The 20963-nt window shown below is 38.9% G+C and overlaps 1 protein-coding gene and 1 pseudogene across 2 annotated transcripts in view; both read left to right on the top strand.

Annotated features, from left to right (window-relative positions):
- Positions 1 to 20963, top strand: part of OXSR1 (oxidative stress responsive kinase 1) — a 103312-nt gene that overhangs the window by 18232 nt on the left and 64117 nt on the right. Inside the window, exon 3 of the mRNA XM_082639257.1 lies at positions 6110 to 6218. Coding sequence (XP_082495383.1) covers positions 6110 to 6218 — 109 coding nt within the window. The remainder of the gene's footprint in view (positions 1 to 6109; positions 6219 to 20963) is intronic.
- On the top strand, positions 16868 to 18044 carry LOC309813576 (transformer-2 protein homolog alpha-like; annotated as a pseudogene). The gene has a single exon. The product of its transcript is annotated as a transformer-2 protein homolog alpha-like (transcript).

Raw genomic sequence — 20963 nt, 5'->3', positions numbered from 1 at the left:
AAAAACAATATTTAAAAAAAAATTTTTTTCACATCTTTATTGGAGTAAATTGCTTTACAGTGTTGTGTTTCTTTCTGCTGTACAACAAATTGAATCAGCTATACGTATACATATATCCCCATATCCCCTCCGTCTTTAGCATCCCTCCCAGCCTCCCTATCCTGTCCCTCTAAGTCGTCACAAAGCATCGAGTTGATCTCCCTGTGCTATGCAGCAGCTTCCCACTAGCCATCCATTTTACATTTGGTAGTGTATATATGTCAGTGTTGCTCTCTCACTGCATCCCAGCTTCCCCTCCCCACCGTGTCCTCAAGTCCATTCTCTGTGTCTGTTTCTTTATTCCTGCCCTGCCACTAGGTTCATTAGTACCAATTTTTTAGATTCCATATATATGCGTTAGCATACGGTATTTGGAAAAACAATTTTTTTTTTTTTTTTTTTTTTGCGGTACGTGGGCCTCTCACTGTTGTGGCCTCTCCCGTTGCGGAGCACAGGCTCCGGACATGCAGGCTCAGTGGCCATGGCTCAGGGGCCCAGCCACTCCGCGGCATGTGGGATCTTCCCGGACCGGGGCACGAACCCGTGTCCCCTGCATCGGCAGGTGGACTCTCAACCACTGCGCCACCAGGGAAGCCTTGGAAAAACAATATTTTTAACCCATATATTAACACTGGAATTTGAAAAGCCCAATATGAATTCCTGTCATTTGCCAGTTATTTTACATAATCTATTAAGGGTAGTGTAAAGATGAATGAAAGTCTTATTATTTATTACTTTATGACTAAAGAAACTGAGTCTCAAAGTTTAAATAACTTGACTACGAAGCACATATGGTGATAATAACAAACATCTTTTCAGTACTAGGCACTAGTGTACTTTAACCTCATAAACATCTCTGAGATAGGTAGAAGCTCCACTTTATAGATGAGAGAAGTAAATCACGATAAGTAACAGAGTCTGGATTAAACATCAGGTTTTTCTGACCCGTCTATTATTTTCTGCTTCATGTAATACTAACTAAATAATTATAATCTTAGTTCAAAAGTAGAAAGAACATCTCTTCTCAAATATCATTTGACATTCTTGAAAGTAATATTTGTATTATTACACTAGGGCCTTACTTTTAGAGGACTGCAAATTTGATATAGCTTAGTAAGAGGAAGAAAAACTGGTTAGACCTCCATAAAAATTGGCCACATATTTCATTAATCTTTACATTGCAAACGCAATATTTATATATTCAGCAAATAAGTAAAGGTGGGGGAAAGTGATTTAAAGCAAGTTAAAAATAATTGGCTTTCTTGGTGGGTATGCAGGTAAGATTCCACTAACCCTGAAGAAATATCAGAAATATAAAGAATACCTGATTTATTTGTGGTGTTTTGTGGTGGTGTCGGGACTTGAGATCTGAGTGCCAAGGGCTCTGTATTGAGAAGATATGAAGCCCTTTAATTTATCTTAGAAAAACTATTAGCTCGGGCTTCCCTGGTGGCGCAGTGGTTGAGAGTCCGCCTGCCGATGCAGGGGACACAGGTTCGTGCCCCGGTCCGGGAGGATCCCACATGCCGCGGAGCGGCTGGGCCCGTGAGCCATGGCCGCTGAGCCTGCGCGTCCGGAGCCTGTGCTCCGCAACGGGAGAGGCCACAACACTGAGAGGCCCGTGTACCGCAAAAAAAAAACCCAAAAAACCCCCAAAAAACTATTAGCTCAACATACTAAACTTTTGATGTTGTGATTTTAAAACTTATTTTCAAAACTGTCTTTATTATAATGCAGAAAGGATGCTCTGGGTTCTCCAGAGAGTACTGATGTGAACCAAATACAGGTGTGTAATGTGTGTGACAGTTATTAGTGAGGACGTAGTATATTGCTCCTTTCTCTTGTCAAAATGTTTTCTTGTCTCACAGCTTTTGCTAAGTGTGATCACAAAATCAGCTGTCAAATCTTACATTTATTTTCTCCAGAGATTTTACTCACAGACTTTTCTCTGAGAAAGGCAACTACGTAATATATTGAGATTTTTCTCTCCTTGGGTAGATGCTAGGACTAGATCCATTGAACAAACATCTGAGGGGACCATTAAGAGGCTTAAAATGTCTTTTTTCTGCCAAGAGGCTCACAATCTAGTTGGAGAGTTAAGGCTCTTGCCTGCTGTACAAGGCAGAGTGTGACAAATGCCTAGGAAAGGTATAAGTACTGTGTTGAAATAAGAGGAAGAAGGGAGCTACCAGTTATGAAAGCGGAGGCCTTTGTGGAGATGTTTGTGTCCTGGGCCACCTGGGCTGGGAAGACTTTGAAGAGGCAGAGATGGAGACCCTGCTGGGCAGGGGTTTAAGATCAGCAAAGAATAGCATATTATATAGTAACATTATGAATATATATGATATTATATATTAATATAACTGAAACATTTTTATAAAACAATTCTTAATTATATTATGTGGAATGCACTCTGATTTTCTATCCTATTTTTTTTTAATGTGATCCACTAAATTTATTTCATGACCCATATGATTTGCATCCCTATGATTTGCATCCCATAGGTTGAAGAACACAAAGAGATATTGAGACTAAATTCAGGCAGTGACAGTGATAATGGAAAGGAAGACACAAATTCCCTAGACATTTTGTAGATGGAAAAATTGTTAGTACTAGAATGAGCACTCCATGAGGGCAGGGACTGTTCACTCTGAATGAGTGAATGAATAAATTAACATTACTTGGGGACTGACTGAATAGCGTGAAGTGGAGGAAAACCACCTACGTTGGAGTAATCAGAAAACCAGGGAGTAAATAGTAGAAATCAAGATGAGTGAGTTTCAAGAAGGAATGAACAGTCCATCATTAAAACATGACTTCAGGTGGAGAACTGAAAATTCCAGACAAAAGATCTGGTATTAGCAGACAATAAAGGACTTTCAGGAAAGCATTTTCATGAGTAGAGGTGGAATCACTTATGAGTGTTGAGGAAGCTGCTGGGAACTTTGAGTCAGAATGAATATACCCCTCTTGCAGAGCACTTAATATGTATATTTTTTCTTTTTGAAAGGAAAGGGAAAAAGATAACTCCAAGGGGAATTAAGAGGAATAGAAGAGAAGAAGAGGAATATTTAAGGCCCTTTTTATCTTTAAAATTTATGGCTCTCCTGATAGCCTCCTTTTTTTTGTTGTGGTTGTTTTTTGTTTGTTTTTATTAATTTTTTTTAGTTGTAGTTGATTTACAGTGTTTCAGGTGTACAGCAAAGTGATTGAGTTATACATACATATATATATATATATATATATGTATGTATGTATATGTATACTTTTTTAGATTCTTTTCCATTATGGGTTATTACAGGATATTGAATATAGGTCCCTGTGCTATACAGTAGGTCTTTATTGTTTATCTGTTTTAAATATAGTAGCGTGTATTTGTTGATCTCAAATTCCCAATTTATCCCCCCCGCCATAGTCTCCTTTTAGAAAACCCTTTGTAGTACTCTTTTTTCCAGGATTAAGCTCAAAACCTTTTGCTTAACATTTAAGACCTTGGACCATTTGACCCCAGCTCTTTGCATTGTCACTCCCTTTTTTGATTTCTGTCTCTTTCACCTCTCCTGTCCAGTTAGTCACCAAGTCCTGTTGTTTATACCTCTTTAGTATCATCTCTTGACTCTTGCCTTTCTTTTCATTCATATTACCACTTATTTTTGTAAACTTTTTATTTTGTGATAGTCTTAACCTTACAGAAGAGCTGCTAAAGCAGTACAGAAAGTTCCCATATGCTGTTCACCCAACATCTCCTAAGAGCAACATAACCATAGTACAGTAATCTAAACTGAGAAATTAGCTGTTTATCGTTTTTCAGGCCATTATCATCTCACCCAGCTCATGGCAACAACCTTGAACAGAGTTTTTCCCTTTAGTCTTGCCTTCTCTCTTTTATTTTCTACATTACAGCCAGAGTGATTTTTATGAAAAAATAAATATAGTTAAACCTTTAATGCCTTTCCATTGCTGTTAGGATGAAGCCTAAATGATTGAACACAGTTACAAGGTCCTTTATGATACGGTCCCAGGTAATTAAACAATCAAAACCCCTAAAAACATATTTATCTTTCCTATTTCAGTGTCAGTGTAGTAAAACTTCTTATAGGAAGCTTTCCCTGATTGTCACTCCTAATTTTTGGTAATTCACCTCTCCGATGAAATCATGTAGTATTTAGTACTTCTCCTATCAGACTTTATTCATCTATATTATAAATTAGTATTTGTCTAACTTTTTCACCAGACTGTAAGTTTCATGAGGGTTCACCATTGTGGTCAAGCACCTAGGACTGTGCCTGGCACAGAGTAGGCATTTGGTAAATTTCTATTGAAAGCATGAACTGCTTAACCTTAGACAGGTTTACTCCTGTGTCCTAAAATCTGTCTTGCTTATTTCATCCTTTTTTTTGTAATTTTATGTGCTTTGCACCTTGTACTGCTCTAACATCCCACATCCTGCAGAACTAAACGTAGTTCCCACCTTCTCTGTGAAGACTTCTTGCCTGCCTTAACTGTTCTTTCCTCTGGATTCTTGTAACATTTACTATCTTTACTGGTCATTTGGCACGTATATGCTGTTCTTTATATTCCCTCTTATATGTACATATCTTATCCCTTCAAATCCTGTATAACTCTGTCAATAGGCAGGTGTTTACTTTAGTTCTTCTTCTTTATCCTTCATATTTACTTACCTTTTCGTATGGAAGACTGTGCTAGTAACTTAGTGGGTAGCAAAAATGCACACAACGAAGTCCTTGCCGTAAAAGAATTTACATTCAAGTAGAGAAAATGAGAATGGAAAAACTAGTGTTTATTGAACACTTCTTATGAATCAGGGATTATGGGCAACTTTTACACAATTGATCTTACTGAACAAATACCAAGGGCATAGGGCAAGTATTCATACATCAGTAAGTAAAAAGCTATATAAAGTGCTATAGGATTTTATTCATTCAGCAAATATTTATTGAGGGTATACTGTGTGCCAGGCACAATAAGTGCCAGTATACAGAGTCTGACCTCTCATTGAGCTACAGTTTTGTGAGGAATGCAGAAAAATAAATAGGCAATTACAGTATAGTATGATAATTCCCACCATGTGTAGGAGTCCCCTTTTAAGTACATGCCTTCTTGGAGTTGTCAGTCTAGCAGGGAAGGACAGACAAATAAGCATCCAATGTACTATTCAGTACATATGTGCTGTGATGTAAGGAGATATGCACAGAGCTTGGAAGCCAAGAGAAGGGACACCTAACTAACTCAACCTGGGAAGTTGGGAGGAAGTGGTATTTTGGCTGAGATCAGAAGGAAGAATTGGTGTTTTCAGCTAGGTGAAAATGAGGGAAGTGTATTTGAGGCAGAGGGAACAACAGGGTTAAATGTTCATGGTTAGAAGAAGCATGGCTCACTTGAAGTTACTATGGCTGGATCATAGGACTGGGGTATGTTGGGGGTAGGGTCAGTGAAGGCAGTAGGAATGATGGAGAAGTAAGCAGGGCCCTGATCACACAGGGCTTTTATAAGGCATTTTACCACACCAAATCTAATTTAAATTCATTAAATTCGAATGAGGTAGTATATGCTGAGACTTTGGACTCAGGTGTCTACTTTGGATTTAGTTTATGGCCTCTTTAAAGTGGGAAATGTTAATCATTTCACAAAAATGAGATGAAACAATGTTTTGGAGAAAAAAGACAAACAAACAAACCACCCTTTGTTTATTAGTATTGATAATTATCCTCTGTGACTGTAAAACCTGATTTCCCAAGATGGTTCTTTAAGGGCACCTGGAAGTAAAAATATGTGTCCCAGTGGAGGCCTCTGTGGTGCTGTGTCAGGGTGTGATAAATAGTGCATGTTTCTGGTTTCAGAGATCGCTAGTTTAACGAGTGAAAGGAGTAAAAGAATGGATTGAGGGAAACCAAGCGTTTTTTTTGGTTTAACCATTCTTGCAGAGGTCAGGCATGAAAATCCCAGAAAGGTTGTGACATAATCTTTGGAATTCCCAGATCTGGATTCAGTAACTTCTAGTGTTTTAGGCTTGCATATAATGAATTACCATGTTTTCTCTTCTTTGTAGAAAGAAATTCAAGCCATGAGTCAGTGCCATCATCCTAATATTGTGTCTTACTACACGTCTTTTGTGGTAAAAGATGAGCTGTGGCTAGTCATGAAGCTACTAAGTGGAGGTGAGTAGAGTACAATGAAATGTCAACTTCCATGGTTTGGAAAATTTATACAAATGTTTTTCTTGTTTTGGTTTTCATGGACATTTACATTTCAGGAGATACTGAGAATAAAGTATCTAATGATAATAGTGTACAAGCTGAGACAAGTTTCACATGTTGCATTTGTTTGTCATGCCTCTTCAATTACTCTTAATCTAGGATGGTTCCCTCCTACTTCCTCTCTTCCATGAGGCAGACTTACTGAAGGGTCTGGTCTGAAGAGTCTATCTTGTCCCACATTCTGAATTTTTTTTTAACATCTTTATTGGAGTATAATTGCTTTACATTGTTGTATTAGTTGCTGCTGTATAACAAAGTGAAGCAGCTATATGTGTACATAAATCCCCATATCCCCTTCCTCTTGCGTCTCCCTCCCACACTCCTTATCCCACCCCTCTAGGTGGTCACAAAGCACCGAGCTGATCTCCTTGTGCTATGTGGCTGCTTCTCACTAGCTATCTGTTTTACATTTGGTAGTGTATTTATGTGAATGCCACTCTCTCACTTCATCCCAGTTTACCTTTCCCCCTCCCCGTGTCCTTAAGTCCACTCTCTGTGTCTGTGTCTTCATTCCTGTCCTGGCCCTAGGTTCTTCAGAAAGAGTTGTTTTTTCTTAGATTCCATATATATGTGTTAGCATACGGTATTTGTTTTTCTCTTTCTGACTTACTTCACTCTGTTTGACAGATTCTAGGTCCATCCACCTCACTACAAATAACTCAATTTCGTTTCTTTTTATGGCTGGGTAATATGCCATTGTATATATGTGCCACATCTTTATCCATTCATCGGTCGATGGACACTTAGGTTGCTTCCATGTCCTGGCAATTGTAAATAGTGCTGCCATGAACATTGTGGTACATGACTCTTTTTGAGTTATGGTTTTCTCAGGGTATATGCCCAGTAGTGGGATTGCTGGGTCATATGGTAGTTCTGTTTTTAGTTTTTTAAGGAACCTCCATACTGTTCTCCATAGTGGCTGTATCAATTTACATTCCCACCAAAAGTGTAGGAGGATTCCCTTTTCTCCACACCCTCTCCAGCATTTGTTGTTTGTAGATTTTGTGATGATGGCCATATTTTTTTTTTGATGACAGGCATTCTGACTGGTGTGAGGTGATACCTCATTGTAGTTTTGATTTGCTTTTCTCTAATGATTAGTGATGTTGAGCATCCTTTCATGTGTTTATTGGCCATCTGTATATCTTCTTTGGAGAAATGTCTATTTAGGTCTTCCGCCCAATTTTGGATTGGGTTGTTTGTTTTTTTGATATTGAGCTGCATGAGGTGCTTGTATATTTTGAAGATTAATCCTTTGTCAGTTACTTCGTTTGCAAATATTTTCTCCCATTCTGAGGGTTGTCTTTTTGTCTTGTTTATGGTTTCCTTTGCTGTGCAAAAGCTTTTGAGTTTCATTAGGTCCCATTTGTTTAGTTTTGTTTTATTTCCATTTCTCTAGGAGATGGGTCAAAAAGGATCTTGCTGTGATTTATGTCATACAGTGTTCTGCCTATGTTTTCCTCTAAGAGTTTTATAGTGTCTGACCTTACATTTAGGTCTTTAATCCATTTTGAGTTTATTTTTGTGTATGGTGTTAAGGAGCATTATATTTCATTCTTTTACATGAAGCCGTCCAGTTTTCCCAGCACCACTTATTGAAGAGGATGTCTTTTCTCCATTGTATATTCTTGCCTCCTTTATCAAAGATAAGGTGACCGTATGTGCGTGGGTTTACCTCTGGGCTTTCTATCCTGTCCCATTGATCCATATTTCTGTTTTTGTGCCAGTACCATACTGCCTTGATTACTGTAGCTTTGTAGTATAGTCTGAAGTCAGGAAGCCTGATTCCTCCAGCTCTGTTTTTCTTTCTCAAGATTGCTTTAACTATTTGGGGTCTTTTGTGTTTCCATACAAATTGTGAAATTTTTTGTTCTAGTTCTGTGAAAAATGCCAGTGGTAGTTTGATAGGGATTGTATTGAACCTGTAGATTGCTTTGGGTAGTATAGTCATTTTCACAATGTTGATTCTTCCAATCCAAGAACATGGTGTATCTCTCCATCTGTTTGTATCTTCTTTAACTTCTTTCATCAGTGTCTTGTAGTTTTCTGCATACAGGTCTTTTGTCTCCTTAGGTAGGTTTATTCCTAGGTATTTTATTCTTTTTGTTGCAGTGATAAATGGGAGTGTTTCCTTAATTTCCTTCGCAGATTTTTCATCATTAGTGTATAGGAATGCAAGAGATTTCTATGCATTAATTTTGTATCCTGCTACTTTACTAAATTCATTGATTAGCTCTAGTAGTTTTCTGGTAGCAGCTTTAGGATTCTCTGTGTACAGTATCATGTCATCTGCAAACAGTGACAGTTTTACTTCTTCTCTTCCGATTTGGGTTCCTTTTATTTCTTTTTCTTTTCTGACTGCTGTGGCTAAAACTTCAAAACTATGTTGAATAATAGTGGTGAGAGTGGGCAACCTTGTCTTGTTCCTGATCTTAGTGGAAATGCTTTCAGTTTTTCACCATTGAGAACAATGTTCACTGTGGGTTTGTCATATATGGCCTTTATTATGTTGAGGTAAATTCCCTCTATGCCTACTTTCTGGAGGGTTTTTATCATAAATGTGTGTTGAGTTTTGTCGAAAGCTTTTTTCTGCATCTATTGAGATTAGCATATGGTTTTTATCCTTCAGTTTGTTAATATGGTGTATCACATTGATTGATTTGCTATGTTGAAGAATCCTTGCATTCCTGGGATAAACCCCACTTGATCATGGTGTATGATCCTTTTAATGTGCTGTTGGATTCTGTTTGCTAGTATTTTGTTGAGGATTTTTGCAACTATGTTCATCAGTGATATTGGCCTATAGTTTTCTTTTTTTGTGACATCTTTGTCTGGTTTTGGTGTCAGGGTGATGGTAAAATGAGTTTGGGAGTGTTCCTCCCTCTGCTATATTTTGGAAGAGTTTGAGAAGGATAAGTGTTAGCTCTTCTCTAAATGTTTGATAGAATTCGCCTGTGAAGCCATCTGGTCCTGGGCTTTTTGTTTGTTGGAAGACTTTTAATCACAGTTTCAATTTCAGTGCTTATGATTGGTCTGTTTATATTTTCTATTTCTTCCTGGTCCAGTCTCGGAAGGTTGTGCTTTTCTAAGAATTTGTCCATTTCTTCTAGGTTGTCCATTTTATTGGCACATAGTTGCTTGTAGTAGTCTCTCATGATCCTTTGTATTTCCGCAGCATCAGTTGTTACTTCTCCTTTTTCATTTCTAATTCTGTTGATTTGAGTCTTCTCCCTTTTTTTCTTGATGAGTCTGTCTAATGGTTTGTCAATTTTGTTTATTTTCTCAAAGAACCAGCTTTTAGTTTTATTGATCTTTGCTATCGTTTCCTTCATTTCTTTTTCATTTATTTCTGATCTGATCTTTATAATTTCTTTCCTTCTGCTAACTTTGGGGTTTTTTTGTTCTTCTTTCTCTAGTTGCTTTAGATGTAAGGTTAGGTTGTTCATTTGAGATCTTTCTTGTTTCTTGAGGTAGGATTGTATTGCTATAAACTTCCCTCTTAGAACTGCTTTTGCTACATCCCATAGGTTTTGGGTTGTCATGTTTTCATTGTCATTTGTTTTTAGGTATGTTTTGATTTCCTCTTTGATTTCTTCATTGATCTCTTGGTTATTTAGTAGCATATTTTTTTTTTTTTTTTTTTTTTTGCTGTACGCGGGCCTCTCACTGCTGTGGCCTCTCCCGTTGCGGAGCACAGGCTCCGGACACACAGGCTCCGCGGCCATGGCTCGCGGGCCCAGCCGCTCCGCGGCATGTGGGATCTTCCGGGATCGGGGCACGAACCCGTGTCCCCTGCATCGGCAGGCGGACTCTCAACCACTGCGCCACCAGGGAAGCCCAGTAGCATATTTTTTAGCCTCATGTGTTTGTATTTTTTACAGATTTTTTTCCTGTAATTGATATCTAGTCTCATAGCGTTGTGGTCAGAGAAGATACTTGATATGATTTCAATTTTCTTAAATTTACCAAGACTTGATTTGTGACCCAAGATATGATCTATCCTGGAGAATGTTCCATGAGCACTTGAGAAGAAAGTGTATTCTGTTCTTTTTGGATGGAATGTCCTATAAATATCAATTAAATCCATCTTGTTTAATGTGTCATTTAAAGCTTGTGTTTCCTTATTTATTTTCATTTTGGTTGATCTGTCAATTGGTGAAAGTGTGGTGTTAAAGTCCCGTACTATTGTTGTGTTACTGTGGATTTCCCCTTTTATGGCTGTTATCATTTGCCTTAAGTTTTGAGGTGCTCCTATGTTGGGTGCATAAATATTTACAGTTGTTATATCTTCTTCTTGGATCGATCCCTTGATCATTATGTAGTGTCCTTCTTTGTCTCTTGTAATAGTCTTTATTTTAAAGTTTATTTTGTCTGATATGAGAATTGCTACTCTAGCTTTCTTTTGATTTCCATTTGCATGGAATATGTTTTTCCATCAACACACTTTCAGTCTGTATGTGTCCCTAGGTCTGAAGTGGGTCTCTCGTAGACAGCATATATACGGGTCTTGTTTTTGTATCCATTCAGCCAGTCTGTGTCTTCTGGTTGGAGCATTTAATCCATTTACATTTAAGGTAGTTATTGATATGTATGTTCCTATTCCCATTTTCTTAATTGTTTTGGGTTTGTTATTGTAGGTCTTTTCCTTCTCTTGTGTTTCTTGCCTAGAGAAGTTCCTTTAGCATTTGTTGTAAAGCAGGTTTGGTGGTGCTGAATTCTCTTAGCTCTTGCTTGTCTGTAAAGGTTTTAATTTCTCCATTGAATCTGAATGAGATCCTTGCTGGATAGAGTAATCTTGGTTGTAGGTTTTTCCCTTTCATCACTTTAAATATGTCCTGCCACTCCCTTCTGGCTTGCAGAGTTTGTGCTGAAAGATCAGCTGTTAACCTTATGAGGATTCCCTTGTATGTTACTTGTTGCTTTTCCGTTGCTGCTTCAATATTTTTTCTTTGTATTTAATTTTTGATAGTTTGATTAATATGTGTCTTGGTGTGTTTCTCCTTGGATTTATCCTGTATGGGTTTTCTGCACTTCTTGGACTTGATCAACTATTTCCTTTCCCATATTGGGAAGTTTTCAGCTATAATCTCTTCAAATATTTTCTCAGTCCCTTTCTTTTTCTCTTCCTCTAGGACCCCTATAATTTGAATGTTGGTGCATTTAATGTTGTCCCAGAGGTCTCTGTGACTTCCTCAATTCATTCTTTTTTCGTTTTTCTGCTCTGTGGTAGTTATTTCCACTATTTTATCTTCCAGGTCACTTATCCGTTCTTCTTCCTCAGTTATTCTGCTGTTGATTCCTTCTAGAGATTTTTTTATTTCATTTATTATGTTGTTCATCATTGTTTATTTGCTCTTTAATTCTTCTGGGTCCTTATTAAATGTATCTTGTATTTTCTCCATTCTATTTCCAAGATTTTATTTTATTTTTTAAATTTATTTAATTAATTAATTTATTTCTGGCTGTGTTGGGTCTTCGCCGCTGTGTGCGGGGTTTCTCTAGTTGCAGCAAGCAATGGCCACTCTTTGTTGCGGTGCATGGGCCTCTCACTGCGGTGGCCTCTCCTGCTGCAGAGCACGGGCTCCAGGAGCTCGGGCTTCAGTAGTTGTGGCTCACAGGCTCAGTAGCTGTGGTGCACGGGCCCAGCTGCTCCGCAGCATGTGGGATCTTCCTGGACCAGGGCCCGAACCTATGTCCCCCGCACCGGCAGGCGGACTCTCAACCACTGTCCCACCAGGGAAGCCCTATTTCCAAGATTTTAGATCATCTTTACTATCATTACTCTGAATTCTTTTTCAGGTCGACCGCCTATTTCCTCTTCATTTGTTTGGTTTGGTGGGTTTTTGCCTTGTTCCTTCACGTGCTGCATATTTCTCTGTCTTCTCATTTTGCTTAACTTACTGTGTTTGCGGTCTCCTTTTTGCCCCCTACAGGTTTGTAGTTCCCGTTGTTCTTGGTGTCTGCCCCCAGTGGGGAAGGTTGGTTCAGTGGGTTGTGTAGGCTTCCTGATGTAGGGGACTGGTGCCTGTGTTCTGGTGGATGAGGCTGGATCTTGTCTTTCTGGTGGGCAGGTCCACGTCTGATGGTGTGTTTTGGGGTGTCTGTGGCCTTATTATGATTTTAGGCAGCCTCTCTGCTAATGGGTGGTATTGTGTTCCTGTCTTGCTAGTTGTTTGGCATGGGGTGTCCAGCACTGGAGCTTGCTGGTCGTTGAGTGGAGCTGGGTCTTAGCATTGAGGTGGAGATCTCTGGGAGAGCTCTCGCTGATTGATATTATGTGGCGCTGGGTGGTCTCTGGTGGACCAATGTCCTGAACTCGGCTCTCAAACCTCAGAGGCTCAGGCCTGACAGCCAGCCGGACCACCAAGCCCCTGTCAGCCACACGGCTTTTGGGAAGTCTGAGGTCCTCTGCCAGCGTTCAGTAGGTGTTCTGTAGGAGTTGTTCCACACATAGATGTAGTTTTGATGTATTTGTGGGGAGGAAGGTGATCTCCACGTCTTACTCCTCCGCCATTTTGAAGGTTTCTCTCTTCACACTATTTAGTTTTGAAGTGTTCCATACTCACAGATCAATCAAGGGAAAGCTTGAGGGCAGATTTAGGGGAGTCTTCCATTACTCCTGTTGCTAGAGGATCCACATTTCATGTTTTTTCCTTTGTGCTTAGTCTAGTTTCACTTGTTCATAGGGTACTGCGTGCAGTGGCCTTCTTCATGGCAATTCAGACAAGAGTTCCTAGCATCAAATGGCTGCACCTGATACTTGAGCTTGGCGGGCTGCATGCAGAAGCTCTGCACATGACACCTTGGCTCCGCGGGGCTGTGTGCAGAGATGTTGCGCCTAGCCCTGTGAGCTGGAGCCCTGAGCAGCAGTAGCAGCACGCAGCTACTCCACATTCTGGATTTAACTGGTTATTTCTTCCTGGTGATGTTTAACCTGATTTATATTCCTCTGTTTCCTACAAATTAAGACAAGACCTAAAGTGTTGTTTGGACAGAATATTTTGTGGGTGATGCTGTGTACTTCATATTGCATCACATCAGGAAGTAGTATTTGCTATCTGGTGATATTAATTTTGACTGCTTAACATTATGACAGCCAGGACTCTACATGGAAAAGTAAGCTTTATTTCCCTTTGCCGCAAGCAAGTAATCTGTGGGATGATACTTTGGCACTGTGAGTATCCAGTTCCCCCAGTCTTTTGTCTAATGATTTTTAGCATCCGTTAACAATCCTTGCTTGTCTCAATTAGTTTGTCAGGGGTTGCAGAATGGTAATTTTTCCTATTGAACCCTTTTTTTTTTTTTTTTTTACAGTTATAAACTGGCATTCTTCTCTGTAAAGGAACTTTCCCTTGTTAACTGGGGCTTTCTGATTAACCTATACTGTAGTTCCTACTGAAAAGGCAGGATAAATGTGTTTTTTTAAGGACCAATTTTCAGAGTAGAGAGTTAGTTTAATAATCACTGCCAGTGATTTTTTTTTCCTTTTTCCCATTGAGTAATGCTTTCATTTTTTGGAGTATCACTATATAGACTCAAGGATTTTTATATATTCAGTGTCTTTCAGTCAGCTATACTCTATTCTTTTGATGCTCAGGTTATCCAAAATTTTGTCAGTGGGAGTCCTTTCAAGCTTTCTGTTGTGTCCTTTTGACATGAATCCATCAATCTTTGATAAATTCCTTGATCTTTAGTTCAGGATAAAGGTTCACATTTATATTGCTTTTCTCAGAATCAGCGAATATTCTAAGGAGCCCTGATCCTTTTTATGGGGAGTGGTATTTAGAAAGTATAACTTGGATTCTTGGGATGCTCATTGCCGCTACTTTGTCATTGTTTCTAGTTGAAAGAGCTTGGAAATATATTGTAGTATATTAAAAATAAGTCATGATTTGACAGTTCAAGTTTAACATTACAGACGTTTAAAACTTTAAAATTATATTTGAATCTCTTTACTCTTACACAGAAAATCTTGGTTCCCCCATATTAACATAATTAATTACATACTTTGTCCTACACTATTATATTTACAATTATTTCTGCTTTAGTCCTTAGAATAAAGTGTAAGTATTGCTGATTGCAAACAGTGGACCCTTGGTATGTATAGATTGAAGATTTTGTTACGGTTAGACAACCATAACATGAAAGACCCATGCCATGTAGTAAATTAGACATTTTGTTATGGCATGGATTTGAATGATGTGGCAAGATGGAGAGGACAAGTGAGTGATGGAGCTGCCTGACTTTCCCATCACTGTGTGACTTGTTTGCATATATATTTCATGTGGGAGCATGATCTTCCATTTTGGATTGTAGGGTTACACAAAAGAGAATCCATGTTTATTTGCCATGTCAACACCATTACTCATTGAACACCTTACTTACCCAGAGGGGCTTTAAAGGAAAGTCGTAGGCTTTAGAATTAAATTCCAGGTTTTCCACTTAGCAGTTGTGTCACTGGGCAAACTTTTTCAACTCTTTGAACCTATTTTCTTGTCTGTTAAATGGGGGTGCCTTTCTGCATTTCAGGGTATTGGGGAGGAGTAAATGAGATGACTATGCAAAGCATCCCCCACTATGCTGACATGTAATAGGTGCACAAGAAATTTTAATCATTAATAGTAATAATCCCTTGTTATTTGATGCTTTTCAGTGTAGCCAGAATCACCTTTTTGTTTCAATCCCATTAGTGACACACTGGAGAAACTGGATTACTTTGTTAAAGGCCCTGTTCATATGATGATTGGAAGCCTTGCTAACACCAACCACCTTTCAAGATGGTGGTCAAGCATGGTTCTTTCAGTATGGACAGATATGGGAATATTAGGTAATACTGTATCTTTCGTTTTTGATCACCTACAGCACAATTTTCTTTATATGTAATTTACAAAAATGTGTAATACAAAGTTTTCAATGTTTTGCTAAAAAGTCCTCTGATGAATAGGAATAAGTTGTCTACTTAATTCTGTTATCCATAGCTGTATGCCAGCCCATCCTTTCTGCTACTCCTAAGCAGAATGCCTTAAAAAAAATTTTTTTTTTAAAGAATCCCTGTTGCTCTCTCAGTGAGTATATGTCCTGATCACAGAAAGGGCAGGATATGTAGCTGAGTGGGATGTCTTTTCAATGTACCTCTCTGTTCCTCCTGGTCTTAAGTTTCCTGGGATGGTGCCCAATTTTTCTAGCATAGCACTCAGCAGATTTCCTGGATGATAATTTTCAAATATATTCCAGGCATTAGTTCTTTTTATAATTACTTATAATTTTATGAGTCAACATAATCTTATATCTAAATGTTTACTTTTAAAATATTAAAAAATTTACATCTTTTTAAAGAAAATGTAATCTTGTATAGTTATAAAGTAAATACATATTCAAACTGAAGAGATACATTAAGTAATATTTAGAAAACAAAAGATAGAACTAAGCACAACTTAAAAAAATTTTTTTAAATAGGAGGAAACTGTCAAGATAGCTCAATTAAAAAGCCTTTCATCAAATGCTTATTGATTACCAATACACTGGTGAATCAAACCATCAGTTCCTTGCTATTATGGGCCTTATAGCTAATAAGTAAAAGTTATAATTAATTATAAGGGTGTAGAGTGCCATGAAGAAGTATCAGGTATCATGGGAATAAGTACCAGGAGAACCTAACTTTATTGAGGGAGAATGGCTGTGGCAAGATAGACAGAGACTGCCTTCAGGAGGTGACATTCTTCAGGAGACCTGAAGAATAGGTAATAATTAGCCAGGTGCAATGGGAGGTGGAGTTGGTATCGGGAAGAATGGGAGAAGGAATCTAGAGATAGAGGGAACACTGTACTGAGAGTGACTGGAGGCAGGATGGAGCAGTGTGGTGTGTCCTGGGAACTGATGGGGGATCACAGCTGGAGCAGAGAGAGTGAGAGGAGGGGACCATTGAGAAGCAGGGGCTCCGTTTGAACAATTTTAAAATGTAAATAGCCAGAGTTAATAGAAGTATGTTTAGGCTACATTCTTTTATATTCACTTCCTCAGCCAAAATATTTAAATCAAAAGCATATTTTTGATGTAGCAACATTGTACTGATATAGAATTTAATAAGCTAATTAAATGTAAAATGAATTGCAACTGGCAGTCTTAAGCCCATCGACCAAGTGGACAACATGGTCAAAGTAAGTTTAAGTGTGTCAGTATTATAATTATTTTGTAATGCTCCCTTATGACTATAATAATCTTATCTTTTGTTAATTAAATAATTAGAACTCTGATTTTCAGTGTTGGAATTTATTAGTATAGAAAGTTAATCTTTAGAAATTGGAATCACTTTCTATCTAAATAGCTGTTTCTACCATTTATTAGCACCAAACTGCAATATAAGATTTTTAGAAATCAAAGTAATTAAGAAAGCTTCTGAAGATTTTGCTGGAGCCTGTGACCGAGTGGGAGTGGAGTGGCTGTTGTTGCCGACTCTTTCCTCCTCCCCACGGTCTAGTCAGCTGGTTGATTAGGCCATCGGCCCTCAAGCTGAGACTTGTCTCTTATTTAGTTCTGGGGAGTGCCTGGCCGACATGAGTGATGTGGAAGAGAACAACTTCAAGGGCAGAGAGTCTCACTCTCAGTCAAAACCTCCAGCGGGAACTCCTGCTCATGTAAAATTGGAGAGCAGGTCAGGATCTCGTAGTCCATCAAGAGTTTCCAAACACTTTGAATCCCATTCTCGATCAAGATCAAAATCCAGGTCGAGGTCAAGGAGGCATTCTCATAGACGTTACACTTGATCCAGATCCCATTCTCACTCTCATAGGAGACGACATCGAAGTAGGTCCTATACACCAGAATACCAGCATCGAAGGAGCCGAAGTCATTCTCCAGTGTCTAACCGGAGAAGACATACAGGCAGCAGGGCAAATCCAGATCCCAGCACTTGTCTAGGAGTGTTTGGCCTTAGTTTGTACACTACAGAGAGAGATCTTTGCAAAGTATTTTCTCAATATGGACCATTGAGTGGTGTCAACGTGGTTTATGACCAGCGAACTGGACGATCACGAGGATTTGCTTTTGTTTATTTCAAGAGAATAGATGACTCCAAGGAGGCTATGGAAAGGGCAAATGGAATGGAGCTGTACAGTAGAAGAATTCGTGTAGATTATTCTGTCACCAAGAGAGCGCACACACCTACACCAGACATATACATGGGCAGACCAACTCATAGTGGTGGAGGTGGAGGAGGTGGCAGATGTCGAGATTCTTACCGTGATAGAGGATATGATTGTGGGTACGGCAGATATGAAGACTATGATTACCGGTACAGAAGAAGATCACCTTCTCCTTACTATAGTCGATACAGATCACGATCAAGATCTCGTTCCTACAGCCCAAGACACTATTGATAAACAGAGTAGTTGTAGTTGAGGACATCTTTTTCTCCTTCTCTTTTTTTGTTTAATTCTGGATTTCCCCAAGCTTCTGATCCTTCCTACTCCTTAAAAAGAACCTTTAAAAAAATCTTTGGTTTATTTAGCTTCTACACTTTGTCAGTTGTATTGCTGTTTTCTACCCCTTTTATTATATTCTTAAAGATGTAATTGTTGTCATTTTGGGTAGTTGAACATCTTGAGTAAAAAAGGAAACCCCAGTGTTATGCTTTTGTAAATGATTTTTTGTTTGTTTTTTGCTTTTGCAGAAAATTAACTCCTGCCTAATCAAATGAGGAAAGAAGTGGTCTTTTTAAAGCTCCTTTTGTGTGAGATATTGTATTAGACATTGTATTAGAGAGCTGCATTTACTACAGACTCCTTTTTAAACTTTCTTTTGGGGAAGTTAGTAACGTATAAAGTAGTTCAGTCATGTCAGGTTTGTCTGGTGTGGCATGGAGCAATCAAATAGTTGAGTGTAGAAAGTTTGAAGCTATAGAAGAAAACACATGGTCATTTCTTTTGAAGAATGGAATTTTTGAACCCTAAAAATTATGTCGTTTTTTAGAGATAAAAACCTTGTGGACTCCTACAAAACATGTTGTATTTAAAATACATTTGTTAAAACTTAAAATGTTAAGTGTGATTTTTGTGTTGAAATTATTGAAATTTAATCAGTGTAGGACAAGCTTTATTATTTATTATTTAGAGCAGTTGTATGCTTTGCTGTTAGAAATTTTGGTATTGGAAAAATGGTTTAAGCAGGCTATTGTATAGAGTCCTTAGAAATAGTGAGGGGAAGGGTAGTCTCCTTTCAAATAACAGTTAATTTCTTTGGGAAAAAAAAAAAAAGCTTCTGAAAGGAAAAGATGAAGGGACTTCCCTGGTGCCGCAGTGGTTTAGAACCCGCCTGCCAATGCAGGGGACCCAGGTTCGAGCCCTGGTCCGGGAAGATCCCACATCCTGCAGAGCAACTAAGGCTGTGTGCCACAGCTATGGAGCCTGTGCTCTAGAACCCACGAGCCCCAACTACTGAGCCTGCATGCCACAACTGCTGAAGCCAGTGCACCTAGAGCCCATGTTCTGCAACAAGAGAAGCCACCGCAATGGGAAGCCCGCGCAACCGCAACGAAGAGTAGCCCCCACTCACCACAACTAGAGAAAGCCCACGTGCAGCAATGAAGACCCAACTCAGCCAAAAATAAATAAATTTATATGAAAAAAGTCGTTCCTAACAAATATTTTAAAAAAGGAAGGGGGGCTTCCCTGGTGGCACAGTGGTTAAAAATCTGCCTGCCAACGCAGGGGACACCGGTTCGAGCCCTGGTCGGGGAAGATCCCACATGCCTTGGAGCATCTAAGCCTGTGCACCACAACTACTGAAGCCCGCGCGCCTATAGCCCGTGCTCTGCAACAAGAGAAGCTGCTGCAATGAGAAGCCCGTGCACTGCAACGAAGAGTAGACTCTGCTCGCCATGACTAGAGGAAGCCCATGCACGGCAACAAAGACCCGATGCAGCCAAAAATAAATAAATAAAATAAATTTATGAAAAGAAAAAGTTAAGTCTTAAAAAAAAAAAAAGATGAAGAAGTGACTGAAAGGGACGAACTATAGAAATGCAGAAATCTAATTTAATTCACTGTGTTAGGAAATTATTTTGTGGTTTAAGGATGCTTTGTCATCTTCTAAGAGATAAAAGGTATGGGACTTCCTTGACCCTGAGCAGGACCCAGGTAAAAAATACCTGTTATTAAGAGTGACCAGCTCTGGATGGTCAAGCAACAGTGGAGGGTATTTCTGTTAATCTGAAATGGAATACTCAGACTAAGCAAATTTTGGCCCCTTTGAAAACTTAAATGGCTTAGGAAGACACAAGCAACACCCAGTGGCTAAAGATTGGTTAAAACTTCTTGGTAAAAATACCTAACTAAAATGGGTGAGTTAGTTTTGGACTCAAGAGTGTTTTTTCATAAAAATGAACTGTGCAAATGAACATGTTGACTGAGTAATTAATTTGATTGAGCTACAATGATCAGATTTAACAAGAGTCATTAACCAGCAGCTGCTTCACCACTTTTTCAATTTTTTTTAATATTTAGTAATGATTTTCTTGGACAGTTAAAGTTTTGCATTGCTTTTTTTTTTTTTTTTTTGCGGTACGCGGACCTCTCATGGCTGCGGCCCCTCCCGTTGCGGAGCACAGGCTCTGGATACGCAGGCTCAGCGGCCATGGCTCACGGGCCCAGCCGCTCCGCGGCATGTGGGATCTTCTGGGACCAGGGCATGAACCCCTGTCCCCTGCATCAACAGGCGGACTCTAAACCACTGTGCCACCAGGGAAGCCCTGCATTGCTTTTTAAATGTTCTGTGCCATAGACTATGAAGGCAGACATGAAATGGTTTGGAGGAATAGATAATCTACTTACATTTTAATGTTTTGCTTTGTTATGAAATTTGTACCAAACCCCTCTTGTTTTCCATTATTTAATTTACTTGCTTTTACTCTAAGAAATTCTTGGGTTTCAGTGGACAGTGTTCATCGAGTAGCCTAGGTTGTTAAAATGCAACTTCTTTGGGCCCTACCTCAGATCTCTTGAATGACAGTCTATAAGGTCTGGGAATCTGCATTTTTAACTAGTTTGCCAAGTAATTTCATGCATTAAAGTTCAAGAACAGATTATCCCTGTAGAATATTTCTTCCAGATTGTGCCTAAGGACATAATATTATATATGCTGATATAGCCTTCCCTCATTATTCCTTCTTTTCTTTAGATATTAATTTGAATCATCCAGTGATAAATCTGCAGTTTTCTTTTGCTTAGAATATTTTACTTTCATCTTTCTCTGAGTTGATATAAAGAATTCTGTGTACTTTTGGTGTTTGAGGAGGGAGGATTATAGGCACCATCATCATGTTAGATGCTGCAAGATGCTGAGGAAATCATATGGAAAAGAAGGGGGGACCTTCCAGGACCAATATTTGCCAGTTAAGGGGGAAGGTCTTAGTGGCATGATCATCCCTCCACCTATAAAAATCATATTGTTGGGAGGGAGACTAAAACTGAAAAGACAAGTTATCCCAGGGAAGAGGGGGCTTCTTATCCAGCCTTGTTTGGTATATCTGTTCTGGACATTGTCTGGGGGTGTGCACTGCTTTAATTTCCCTGTTGATCATTGGATGATGTGAAATCAATTAAAATTTTCTAAGACTTTGAAAAGGAGTTCCTGCTTCAAACTCTTTAAAAA

This window comes from Mesoplodon mirus (genome assembly GCF_964341445.2).
Source record: "Mesoplodon mirus genome assembly, chromosome: 12".
Classification (NCBI taxonomy): domain Eukaryota; kingdom Metazoa; phylum Chordata; class Mammalia; order Artiodactyla; family Ziphiidae; genus Mesoplodon; species Mesoplodon mirus.
Note: the sequence above shows the minus strand (reverse complement) of the source record. Positions and strands in the feature narration are given on the sequence as shown.